Source organism: Lactuca virosa, chromosome 3 (assembly GCF_052849685.1).
Source record: "Lactuca virosa cultivar CGN04683 chromosome 3, Lactuca_virosa_CGN04683_v6, whole genome shotgun sequence".
Lineage (NCBI taxonomy): Eukaryota > Viridiplantae > Streptophyta > Magnoliopsida > Asterales > Asteraceae > Lactuca > Lactuca virosa.
Window position 1 is genome coordinate 114,621,317 of NC_136428.1, and position 14,362 is coordinate 114,635,678.

The 14,362-nt window shown below is 34.8% G+C and overlaps 1 protein-coding gene across 1 annotated transcript in view; it reads right to left on the reverse strand.

Annotated features, from left to right (window-relative positions):
• The window catches only part of LOC145162553 (uncharacterized), an 88,191-nt gene extending 79,386 nt beyond the window's left edge, over window positions 1-8,805 (reverse strand). The window contains exon 1 of the mRNA XM_079081667.1: window positions 8,334-8,805. Coding sequence (XP_078937793.1) covers window positions 8,334-8,622 — 289 coding nt within the window. The 5' untranslated portion in view covers window positions 8,623-8,805. The remainder of the gene's footprint in view (window positions 1-8,333) is intronic.
• Between the last annotated feature and the right edge of the window lie 5,557 nt (window positions 8,806-14,362).

The window sequence follows — 14,362 nt, forward strand, 5'->3', positions numbered from 1 at the left end:
GAGCTACGATTGCTAATCGGATTGTGCTTGCATTTGTAGTTACTAGACTTATCCAAGTGGGAGACTGTTGGATTAGTGTCTAAGCCCGTAACTATATTTGGTAAGTACTTGACCCGGTTGTGCATGGTCCTTTTGGGTTGCCTTCGCCATAGCAACTTGACAGGGTGATTTATGAAAAGAGAGAAGATATTATTATATTAATATATTATGAGAATAATATATTAAAGGAATAATCATATTATTTGATTAATATTAGTCATAGATTAATTAGGAATTAATTTGGTGACTAAAAGAGATTAATTAAATAAAGGGGACTGGAGCTGTCAATTGTGTGATAGTTGATTTTGGGCTATGGATCCTTATGAATTATAGGGTGGACGAAATCAAGGTGTATGGGCTCCTTGAATTCGTCCAAGCCTCAATCTAGAAGGATCTTTGGATTGCTTAGGGCCTAAGTTATTCAATTAGGGTTTCAGGATGTAACCCTAGCAGCTCAAGTAGTTAAAGACCTCATGGGCTACAGAAATCGACTACCAGAAACCCTAAGGAGTTCCAAGAGCCGATTTTGTGCCTACATCCTCTCTCCAAATCATCCTCTTGCCAGTTAGTGTTTGTAAGCCATTAGAGGAGTGACAATTGTGACTCTAAGCTCCAAGAACAAGAAGATTCAAACAAGCAACAAGAGGTAATCATCTAGATTTGATTTGTCTCATCAAATTTGAATTATACTCACTAGATCTAGGGTTTGCAAGACTTGGATAAATTGAATGTTCAATTAGAGAAACCTAGATCCAAGCATTAGGGTTTGCATGTACACATAGGAAAGTTCTTATGGCTCAAACCCATCAGTGTCCTCATGCAATGTGGGAAGGTGATAGCTTATGCATCCAGGCAACTAAAGACACATGAAGTAAATTATACCACGCATGATCTCGAGCTGGGAGCTGTGGTCTTTGCCTTAAAAATTTGGAGGCACTACCTCTATGGTACCAAGTGCACCATCTTTACAGACCACAAAAGCCTCCAGCACATTCTAAACCAAAAGGAGTTAAACATGAGGCAACGGAGATGGGTTGAGCTGCTAAATGATTACGAGTGTGAGATCAAGTACCACCCAGGCAAGGCTAACGTGGTAGCCGATGCCCTGAGCCGAAAGGAATATTCAAGTCGTCGCGTGAAAACTCTATCAATCACCATCAAATCTCACCTATCCTCACAGATCAAGGAAGCCCAATTGGACGCATTGAAACCGGAGAATGTCACTAGTGAATCACTGTGTGGAATGGATAAGGGATTTGAAGTTAAAGAGGATGGAACTCACTACTTCATGAATAGAATCTAGGTTCCTAAGATTGGGGGATTCAGAGAAGTAGTCATGCATGAAGCTCACAAGACACGATACTCCATACATCCTGGTTCAGATAAGATGTACCTGGATATCAAGCAACATTATTGGTGGCCAAACATGAAAGTAGAAATTGCCACTTATGTACGCAAGTGCCTCACCTGCGCTAAGATAAAAGTGGAATGCCAAAAGCCCTCGGGACTATTGCAACAGCCCGTGATACCCGAGTGGAAATAGGAACGGATTACTATGGACTTCGTGACCAAACTACCCAATACAACTGATGGATTGGATGTCATATGGGTAATTGTCGATAGGTTAACTAAATCCGCTCATTTCCTGCCAATAAAGGAATCCTACAAGATGGAAAGGTTGACCAGAATCTACATCAAAGAAATCGTGAGACTTCATGGGGTGCCAATATCTATCGTCTCGGATCGAGATAGTAGATTTACTTCACGATTTTGGCAGTTGCTGCAAAAGGCAATGGGAACACAGCTAGATATGAGCACTGCCTACCACCCTCAGACGGATGGTCAGAGTGAGCGCACCATCCAGACACTTGAAGACATGCTTAGAGCCTGTGTGATTGATTTTGGCAAGTCATGGGATACTCACTTGTCTTTGACTGAATTCTCATACAACAACAGTTATCACACGAGCATCAAGGTTGCTCCTTTCGAGGCTCTTTATGGTCGTAAATGCAGATCGCTCCTATGCTGGGCTGAGGTGGGTGACACCCAGCTAGCAAAAGGGCAATCACCAGCCAGTACTCTCACAGGACCAAAAATCATTCGTGAAACGACCGAAAAGATAATCCAAATCAAAGCTCGACTTCAAGCATCGTGAGACCGACAGAAGAGCTACGCAGATAAGCGGCGAAAGCCACTAGAATTTCAATTCGGGGATCGAGTGTTATTGAAGGTCTCTCCCTGGAAAGGGATGATCCGCTTTGGGAAACAGGGAAAACTGAACCCGCGATACATTGGACCGTTCAAAATTCTTGCCCGGATTGGTCCAGTGGCTTACAAGCTGCAGCTACCTGCCGAGCTCAGCAACGTACACCCCGTGTTCCACGTATCGAATCTGAAAAAGAGTCTATCAGATGAAACTCTTGTCATTCCTCTAGAAGAGATCGAGATCAACGAGAATCTCCTGTTCATCGAAGAACCGGTCGAAGTTATGGACAAGGAAGTGAAGCGTACAAAAGCAGAGTTGCATTCTGATTGTGAAGGTTCGGTGGAACGCTAAGCGTGGACCGGAATTCACGTGGGAACGCGAAGACCTAATGAAGCAGAAGTACCCCCACTTATTCTCTCCTTCATAATCCTAGTTTTCAAAAGAATTTCGGGACGAAATTCCCTCTAACGGCGGGATGATGTCACAACTGGCATTTTTTGCTAGGAAATTATGTACTCTTGTAAACATCATCTATTATGGCACATGTAATTCTTATTCGATATCATGCACTATGCTCATTCTATGACAACAAACTTAGTCAAGATTCACAATTGAAGTTCAAACTCTATGCAAAACAATTCAGAAAGTCAATTGGGAGTTGAAAACCCTAAAAATCCCGGTTCAAGTTCGTTATGGACTAGGACTCTCTTATTGGGCCTAATGGACCAATAAACTTTCAACTTGACTACTTTGGGCCTAGGAACCCTTAAATGGGCTCTAAATGGACCCACATTCATAAAACTTAACATTTTGGGCAATAATGGGCCTAAAAAGGATTAGTTTACTTCTATTGGGCCTTGCTGGGCCATAAATGATTCCATTTACCCTAATGGACTTTTATTGGGCCGTGAACCATCCTAAGGGCCCAATGGGCCAAAAAGTATTTATTTGGGCCTCATAACTTCAAGGAAAGGCAAGTAATGGCCCAAATTAATCCACTTCTTTTTTTTAGCCCAAATTTCCGGCCCATATGTAAAAAAAAAGGAAAAAGAAATGAAAAGAGCATGGATTAAGCTAGTGACAACTCACAATTACATATCAAATATCGAGAAATCACATACATCCATGAGATCATTACCCTCCATGCAAAACCTTTTATTCCTTCTCTTTATCACTCTCGGACGAGAGCAAGCCCAAAACACACACACACACACTTTCAAAACTCTCTCTCAAACACTCTCAAGACATCCCCTTCCTCCCTCAAATTTTCGAAGATCTAGAGTGCTTTCAAGAGGATCCTTCACTAATATAATCAATCCTTGGTAAAATCTTGTAAACTTAAGTTGGTTTACTTCATTCTTTAGCTAAATCACTCCTTATCAACACATGTTTTCATGATTTTGCTTCCTAGAACTTCCTAAGTTCGAAATCCACTCAAGAAAGCTTACTAAAGGCCGAGATCTTTCCACTTTATTCTTCACAACCGAGATCATCAACCCATTGTGAGTTCATACCCCTTGTTTTCGGTTTTACATGTTTTTGGGGGGAGAATACAAGTTTTTATGTGTAGATCTATGTATTTATGCATGTTATGTGTGATTTTCTTGGTTTATGTTGTGATTATGTGATAAAAATTGATGAATCTCGAAAACTCTAACAAAAATGGGTGAGATTCATAAACTAAAACACTCTAAACATCATACTACAAAGATAAAAGTGTTATACATGCCTAAGATGTGAAAAACAAAACAAAAATCTTGTATAAGGATCATTTTTGACAAGTAAACAAAAGATTGGAATAATTTTGCCACTTACGGTTTTGTAAGGATCAAAAGGGTCACATTTGTATAAAAATGAGTTTTTATAACAACCATACCTTCCAAAGGACCAAAAGTGTAAAATTTTGCATTATAGGCCTTAATTTGGGCCTTACGGCTTTTTGGGCCCAAATTGCAAAGATATAAATTTTTATGGACTAAAATGTTATTTGATCACAACTTGAGTCAAAAACGAAAACTTACAAATTTAGGGGCTGAAAATGACACTTATTTCAAAATTAGGCCAAAAATGTTAATTTTATAAAATTTGGGCCGAAAATGTCATTTATAGCAAATAAGGGCTGAAAATGTCATTTCTACAAAATAAGGGCTGAAAATGCCGTTTTTATCAAATAAGGGTTGAAATTGTGAAATCTTATATAAATGGGCTGAAAATGTCCATGAATGTATTTTTGGGCCGAAATTGCAAATTATTACAAAATTGGGCCGAAAATACAAAGTTTTCTAAATTAATGGGCTAAAATGTTATTTAGGCCAAAAATGTCATTTTATAGGAAATAAGTCATTACAAACATATTTAGGTTTTAAGGGACCTAAAGTGTAAGTTTTACAAAAATAAGTCCAAATTGTAAAGTTTTGACGTAATGGATTAAAAATATCCTTATAATAAAATATTGGACTATTTACATCATCTTCGTTAAACAATTCAAATAGAAAGAGTCATGTTATAATGAACCAACAAAATACAACCACTATACGACTATTGGGCCTAATAACCACTATACATGCTTATTGGGCCTTCGTGGTCCAAATTGTATGTTTATTTGGGTCCAATTCATTCTTTACATGTCCATTGGGCCTTAGCGACCCAATTACATGCTTAATGGGCCGAAATCATCTTTTACATGTTTATTGGGCCTTGGTGGCCCATTTACATGCTGATTGGGCGTGGACTGTTCATTATATGCTTAATTGGCCTTAAAGTGTCCTTTCGCATACTTATCAAGCCTGGAAATAACTTTCATGCCTAATGGACCACAGTTGTCCCTCTTCCATGTTGGTTGGGCTTTGTCTATTCATATAAATTCTTAATTGGTATGTGCAAGAATCTAAATTCATATACATTTTATATCGGGAATTTCAAATGATTATACATTAACAATTAGGATCTAGTGAGACATGTCGGTTGACACCACTGAGTGTATGATCGTAGCCTGTAGTTATAATCAGAGTCTCCTAGAGGGAGAGCGAGAGTTTGTGTATAGATCTATACACATGCATCTATACTCGATTTTCACATCATTTTTCAGACTTTTACAGAAAGTATCGGACTTTCTGGGTTTTACAAATAATATAAAGACTTTCATTCAAACATGCTTATGAACTCACCAACATAATATATGTTGGCCGTTTTCAAAATAACTTGTATTCTCAGGTAACCGTTAAACATGGGAATTTTCAAGTGTAGGAATTTATTTTGTGTAATGTCAATCATCGTACAATTAATATTTGGGAAAATGTAATCTAAGACAATGTACTTGATGTGAACAATATCAGTTGTAATATGTAATGTTGGTGATGATTGTGTTATGTTTCATGTATATTCATTGTGATGATATTTCAATTGATCGTCACACGAGCCCCAGACGATTCCGCCGTCTGGTTCGGGGGTGTGACAGATAAACATTGAGTATGTATGCTTGAACCAAGTAATTGTTAATATAAATGGTTCGCATAAGCAAGTGTTAATCACATTAATGTCAAGAATTTGAGGGCGTGACTTTGAATTAAAGTGTCATGTAAGATGGGGCAAAAACTAGAAGAATGACTTGGATTGAAATTAGAATGTTAGTTTTAACATTTATTGAAATATGATGGTACTTAACGTGTATAACGGAACTTGTAGACAGATTTGGAACACAAGGAATGGCTAGTGGTTATAGAAAAACAAATATGCATAGACAAGAATAATGTATTAATATGTGGTTGTGGAAAGACAAATACGGAGTATGTGTTAGAACAAAATAAAAGAAAACTCTTATAGTACTTCAAGGATCCAAAGTGTTTTTGTTCTTTCTATAACTGTACGCCAAAGATAAGTTTTGAAGCTCAAAAAATGATTTTTTAAATCGATAATTACCATCCCCTTAATACTTTCTAAATAAAATACAGATGTTATATATGAAATATATTAGTTATACTTGCAAAAATCCAAACTCTTAAACATCAAAAAACAAAATTGACCCATATTTGAGTTAAAACATGAACCATTAACGAAATTGTATTGTTTGAGAATTGAAGTATGAAAAAGAAAACTTTAACACCAACTAGTAAATGTGTATCATACTAGCTTTCGAAGGACAAATTGCACCGAACATTCTTTGTATGTCAAAGATATATTTGTGCTCAAACTATAACCTATTTGATGTCGCTCTTCATTTGTTATAGGTTTTTTCAAAGAAGATAAGAAGTACAAATTTGACAAAGAAAGTGCAATCATGCAACTTACAAAGTTATAATAGACTTACTTAATTAGAGAAAGGAAAACACAAATGCATTTATTTTCAATAAAATTTAAAAAAAAAATGTTTAAATTGAATGATTACAAACAAATATAAACTGTCGACAATAAACTGAACCGCATAACGTTGTTTAGAATTTTTATAATGTTGTTTAGCGGTTTTCGAAAAGTTTAAACGACATACTAATAAGTTCTGGAAACTGATTCACCATTTGACTGTATAACCGCTACACAACCCAAACATGGGGTTCCGCTCCATGAAGAATTTTTTTGTGGGCTAGTTCATTTATCATAAACGACATCAAAACATGTATGGGCTAGTTTCATTAGCGTTTTTTGGGCTTGACCTTATTGGCAGTTTTAAATCAGAGAATAATATTTATATTCCTTACATTCGAATGTACTATACTAAAGTCTTTTACATCATATATAATAAAACTTTTTCGTGTTCGCCGTAAACATAGCAAATCATCATAATCATGTAAACCACATAAATTGATTGTATTCTATGTCTTTTGCATTTATTACTCTTTTGAAAAAATCATTTATCGTTTGTCAAAATGATTAAACCCTGTCACATATATGGTGCGGTAGAGCGGTTTTGACTCTAAAATATATCATATTGCATTGTGAACATTTGTACCTAGGGGTGGAAATTGATGACACCTCACGGCAAAAATACATGATAGGAAACGAAATTGGGACGATACTGAAATTCGAATTCGTGTTCGTGTCAACTATAAAAAAAACATGATTTCGTGTCATGTCGTGTTCGTGTTTAAAATTCAACACAAAATTAACACGATTTAGCATTTTTTTTGTCGTGTTTTTCGTGTTTGTCGTGTTATTTATGATTAAGTATTAATTAAATAAACTAATTGTTATTTTATGTTATCTTTTTCATGTTTGTCGTTTTTTAATCGGTTCGTTTTCGTATTATTAAAAAAACACGGCACCGTGTCGTGTCGTGTTTGTATTACATAAAACATTGTTGTGTCGTGTTTTGTCTGACAAAAACACAACACGATTGTCCGATTTGACACTCCTACACATACCTTCACACTCTGCTTGGAAAGGACAAACTTGCCCTTGTCGATGCCAAAATGTACTAGGATTAATGTTTCTATACACATGTTTGTCAAAAGACAAAGATATCCTGGCTGGTTATTGTTAGAACTCATAACATGGACCCATGGCATGAAAGCATGAAGAATCAACGCCTTAACACCTCTAGTAAAAGACTTATTTGCCCTAATTAAAGGATTTAAAACAGTAAGTCAATGGTTTGTTGCTAAAGAAACATCTCCCACATGGAGCGAAACAGTAAATTAATGGCTGCTGTTATTTACATCAAATTCAATACAGAAACTCATTAACTTCTTCAACAGAAGGTTTCAGATGGACACCAGTAAGAAGACAAGAGCAGTAAATTCTCTCTCTCTCTCTCTCTCTCTCTCTCTCTCCATATATACTATGTGTGTATATATACACACACATATGTATATGTATCATCCATTTCTGGACTGTCACACTCGTTAAACATGGACTGAAAAAGCTAAAAAGCCATGCTACCATTAATTCTAAGTCGGGTGAAATGAAGAAAAGGAATAAGATGATAACAGAAAGAACTTACACAGATAAGTGTTGCTCTGATCCTACTTTCTACACATCTTAAATACTACCATTAAAAAGGTAAAAAAAAAAAATGAAAACTGAATTGAAACTATAGAATCAACATTAGCAAAGCCATTTAATTTACTAACTAACTAATTGTGAAGAGGGTTTGGACCTGTGTGAACTAATCGTTTATCTTCATCGTACAAATTGCCTTCTCCAGCTGCTCGGCTTCGTGCTGCTGCATGGAAATGTGGTGCCGCAGTTCTAAAGAACTCAGCTTTTCGGCTGGAGGGTATTGAATCGTGGTGGTGGTGGTGGTGGTGGTGAGCTGGGGACGATGACGGTAATTGGGTGGAGATTAGGATGACCCAAATGACAAAAAGTGGGATTCTTGGATTCGAATCTGTTCTTCTCCTTGTGCGTCTTGTTTTTGCTATTTCTTGTGAAAGATCTTGCGCCATTTTGAAGGATTCTTGATAGTATAGTGGTTACAGCTGCAGTAGTAGCAGTAGAGTGCGGGTATCTAGTGCAAGTATATATATAATATATTATATATAGTAGTATAGTTTTAGGTAGGAAGGTGGAGAAAAAGAGAGCAGATGAAATCTGAAAGCTGAAAGTGATATTTGACTTGGAAGATGTAAAGGGGACGATTGGTTTTACAACAAAAATCCCTTTCTGGAGAGGAGATAGTAGAGAAGGCCGGTGGGAGTGGGGTAGGCTTATTTTATACTAAAATAAAATAAAAACTATTATATGTAATTAATTTATTTAAGTTCTAATAATATATCATTATATCGTGTTGTATTATTTAAATTTTCAAATAATGAGATTTCCGGAGTATTATGACGTGTACAGTTGATTATTTGTACGTATTAAATAACTACACCAAACAGTGAGTATTAATTAATATATACTAATTTTGTTTATATTTTAAGAAGAAATTAATATTTTTGAGTAAGCTACTTTGCTACGGTAATTTCTATTTTAAGTAGTCCTACAATGCAAAACTTTCTATGTTTTGAAGATTCTATTTAAATAATCATTTTTGTAAACAGCCATAAATTTGGATTAATAATTACTAATCACCTGGAACATTATGGTGTTACATCATCCGAACCCCATAGCAAAAAAAATAAATAAATAAATAATTAACCAAATACATAATATAACACATATCTTTGATGACATAGCGAAAATAATATTTTACGTCATCCGAATCACCATTTAAAAATATTTTTGTCTCCAGAATACTATGTAAATGTAGCAAGATTATAGTCCACCTCTTATACATCTACGAACACATAATTTGTCTTTCCATAAATTGTGCCTAACACTAAAAGAATCGACCCTTATAGCGACGACTTTACAAACCCTATGCCGATGATAAGTCGTCTGGATAGCCTATACCAACAAGCGCCGGTAAAAAATCGTCGGCATAGCCTCGTGTCGCTGGAAGTGGAAAAAGTCGTCTGGATAAGTACCCCCTATACCAACGACATGTAGTTTATACAGGTCCGTCGGGATTGATTTTCAAAAAAAAATAATAAAGTTTTATTATTTACTTGTACCGACTACATATCATCGCCATAGGTCAATTCTATACCGATAACATGTCGTGAGGACACGACGCTATAGCGACGTAATGTCGTCGGCCCAAGTTTGTAACCGTTTTTAGAGTTTGAGTTATAGCGACGACATGTTGTCGATATAGGTCAAAACCGTTTCTACAGTTAAGATCTATACCGACGACATGTCGTCGGTATAACCAACTTATTTTTTAATATTTTTCACAAATTTTGTAACTACCAAACTTGTTTTTTAAAACAAACCCAAATAATATGCAACATAATTCATAACTAAATAAACATAACAAACCCACATAGTTCAAATTCAAGACTTTAAAGTCTAGTTCATACCAAAATGACATACAAAAAAAATAACAAGCGTTCAACAAACATTGTTCAAAATGGTAAAAAAGATTAATCATCATCTTCTTCTTTCGTCTCTTCAGTTTCATCGGTCTTGTCAGGTGATTCGGGTGTATTTCTTGGAAACATAGAAGGATAGAATTGAAATTGTAGCATTGGTGGTGGTTGGTAGTTAGGAATTGAGGCCATCAATGAGTCATTATACCTTTTATTCATTTCTGCAAGTATTGTTGGAATTTGTAGGTTAATGCAACAAATTGAGAATCATTCATATTTTTAGGGTTGGGGTTGGGATTGGAAAGATGTGGAAGGGGGCTGATTTGGAAAAAAATTATTGTTTGTTGGGTTTCCTTCCAAATCCACGAGTATGTTCGTGTCTCTTCCCGAGGCCATGAGTGAGACATTGAGACTCATTTACATCTTTGCATCTACGACTTCTTCAGGGGCGGAGCTAGAATTCTATATTAAGGGGGGCTTAACGATGAAACTAGAAAATAAATTACGGTATGCAATGTCTATACTAGTTACCGCTTCACACCTTTTTATTTAACTTTAACACACCAAATATTAACTTGGAATGAAGCACTCAAAGAACAAGATGCAATGGATACTTTAAGAAAGGAGAAGGAAAATCTGATTAGGGCTACTGGCCACGCAAGATAGGCATGGACGTAGGTTGACGAGGGAGAAACCGCATGCGAAAGATATAGAGGGGGAATAGCCCAAGAAGGCGATGCCAGAGAGAAAAGGTTAAACAGTGAGATGATGTCGGAGAGGGTAGCGTCGCTGACGACCTTTCAAGGTTGTATGTTCTGTTAGGTAGATATTGGTGTAGTTTTTAGTTTCAATTTATGGAACATCTTAAATATTATTAGAATAAATCTTGAGGATAAATCGGGATATTGGTTTGAAATTTTGAATCTTGATTTTTGATTTTTAAATTATTTCCCACTTAGATTTAAACGCTTTTAAATATTTTTAGTAATCAGATTTAATGTAACTTAGATTAAATGGTTCCACAATTTTGAATCCCTATATACAAAGCACCATATTGTGATATGCAAAGCATACATTTGATACATATATTATTTTTTCTTTAGACAAATTGGGAGGGGGTTTTAGGACCTGCATGCCCCCTATTCCCTCCGCCACTAGACTTTTTCTTACATTTTCCTATAGGGATAATGACTTAAAAGGGTAATATATTATTCGATTTGTACACATTCGGCCACTGAGTTTTTTTTTTTCGTCCACATTTACCCTTTAAACTTGTTAAACTGTACACATTCAGTCCTTATGACCTGTTACTCCAGGTTAGTCGGGAAAAATGAGTTGATAGGGTAATATATTTTTCATTTTGTACACATTTAGTCCTTAATATTTTTGTACATATTTAGTCCTTAACATTTTTTTTGTTTCAAAATAAGTCCTTTTTTTGTACTCATTCAGTACTTATGAATGATTTCTTTAGGTTTTTTTCACGACATCTTACGTGAGACAATCATTGATGAGGTGCTTGGGGTTGTTGATGCTTATGTCTAATGCGATCTCGACTGTTTGGTTGCGTAAGTCTTGTGGTTTGGCTTAGGTCTTGTATTTTGAACATCGTGACTTCTTCATACGATATCAGATTTTAAGGATCTTTATCCACGTGTTCATTTTTTGAGTCTACTACAACTTTCATTAAGATTACTCCCGTTAAAATGTAATATATTTTTACTAACGATTTTATAAAAAAAAACATATATACATGCATTCATAAAAAACGTATGGACAGGGAAAGACGCAATAATACATAGTAGGTGTTGCCGAGATGAAATAGGTGTTGCCGATACATGAAAAATAGGTATAAACGAAAAAAAAAGCGAAAAAATTTCCACTGCGAACAGAAAAAACAAGTGTTGTCGGTGCAACACCGGGACCATACTAAATCCGCCACCGCGTGTAGATATAAAAATCGTAAGTAAAAATATATTATTTTTTAATGGGAGTAATCTAAATGAAAGTTGTAGTAGACTAAAATACGAACGCATGGATATAAAGATCGTTAAAATCCGAGATCATATGAAAAAGTTATGACGTTCAGAACACATGACCTAAGCAACCAAGTAGTCGAGATCGCAATGGATATAAGCATCAAAAGCCTCATACACCTCATTAATGAATGTCTCACGTAAGATTTCGTGAGAAAAAACTAAAAAATCATTCATAAGTACTGAATGAATACAAAAAAATGATTTATTTTGCAAAAAAAAAAAAAAAAAAAAAAAAAGACTAAATGTGTACAAAGTGAGAAATATATTACCCTATTAAGTCATTTTTACCGGGTAATCTGGAGTAGCCGGTCATAAGGACTGAATGTATACAGTTTAACAAGTTGAAGGGGTAAATGTGGACGAAAAAAAAACTCAGTGACCAAATGTGTACAAATCGAAAAATATATTACCCTTTTAAGTCATTATCCCTTTTCCTATAATCCTCTTGAACTTTTCCTAAAATAAAGAAAAAAATAAACATGCCTTCATTATAACAAACTAAATTTAAACACTAAACTAATAATACTATACCTTAAACAAAAAATATAATAATAATAATAATAATAATAACAACATATTTAAACAACATATTAATTTTGCTTATTACTTACCAATCTTCTTCTACTCGACGTGTACACCAACTCGAGCCTTCCTTAAAGTGCATTTGTCTCGAACCCTAAATATGTTGTGGCTTCTGTTCTTATTCTTTCTATAATAAGCCTAAAACAATTAATATATTTATATAAGTGTTAATAAAAAATTTAGACAAAATTTCATAAATGGTCCTAAGGCCGGTCCTGAGGATTCAAAAATCTTCAAATGCCCAGGACGAGCCAGAAAAAAAAAAGGGCCCTTATCGCCAACGCCCCCATGAATGGTCCTTTTGCTTTTCTGTTTGTCCATGAAATGGTCCCTATGAAACTTCTTTCCATTAGATGGTTCATATGGAGCAAACTTTGCATACAAGTTATTCTTACCATGGATGTCTGTTAGATGGATCTCTTAAGTTGAATGAATTTTAGATAAAGACTACTTTTGCGATTTTGTGAAACTTGTTTAATGACCATTTGTGAAATTTTATACAATGACCATTTCAAATATTACAATGTTAGTCTCTTACTTTTTTCTTTTTATATTTTCGACCCCCTTTTTTACATTTTTTTTAATTCAAATTTCTTTTAAAATTTTTCCTTTATTTTTTCACACCTGTGTTATTATTAACTTTTTTTAATATATAAATAATTTTTGTTGTCTAAACTTTATCTAAAATATTCATACTACAATACATAATTAAATATTTCAATTTTCTATTTTTTATCTAAAAAAATTGAAGTATAAAAACATCATTTTTATTACTTTTTAATTTTTACATGATGTAATTTTTAAGATCTATCTTCATTTATCTTATACAAATATATTTATTTTTATGACAAAAATATGATGTGTTATGTGACATCCCAAATTTTCAAGGTCCGAAAAGACCTTTTTGTTTATGTTTATTTTAAATCAGAGTGATCTTTATAAATACGGAATTGGTCCCATAAAAAATATTTTTTGAAGAAAATGTTTTTAATTGATTATTAAAACTTGAGATGTCATAACTGATACAAAACATAAGCATAAAGATTACTGGCCTTACATTAACTTATTGTATTAAAGGCCTAAATTCATTAAATCTCTCAGTGGATGGTACCTTCATATTGTTTCCTGTGATACAAAGAAATTGAGTAGGTCAGGTTGGGAAACCTGGTAAGCACATAAGGTTTTCAACCCACAATCTTCTAATTATATATTTTTCACAATAAACAATTAATCCCAATTACCCATCTGACCCTAAAATGCTAAACACATAAGACCTACCCTAAGGATCTTTGTGAGCAAACAATACTACTTCGTAGATTCCGTAGTAATATGTGTCAATAAGGCAACCCTGAGAGGGATAGAGTACCCAAACGAACAACTTTCCTTTTCCCTAAAAAGTATGATCGTAAACACCTACAGGTGGCGAATCTGCTAGTGTTCCACCGGACTACCTAGAATAGCCAGTGGTCGTCACTTATACTCTGTTAGATGACTGATCCCGGTAATACGATGTGTAACCTCTCACCATTATTTTATTTACCCAAAAACTTGTTACTACCCAGCCCATTATTTAATCTTTCCCAAAACCCTTCACTAGGGGATGAGTATATGATAAAGTAATTTATATAAATAAAATCATATTATATTATAGC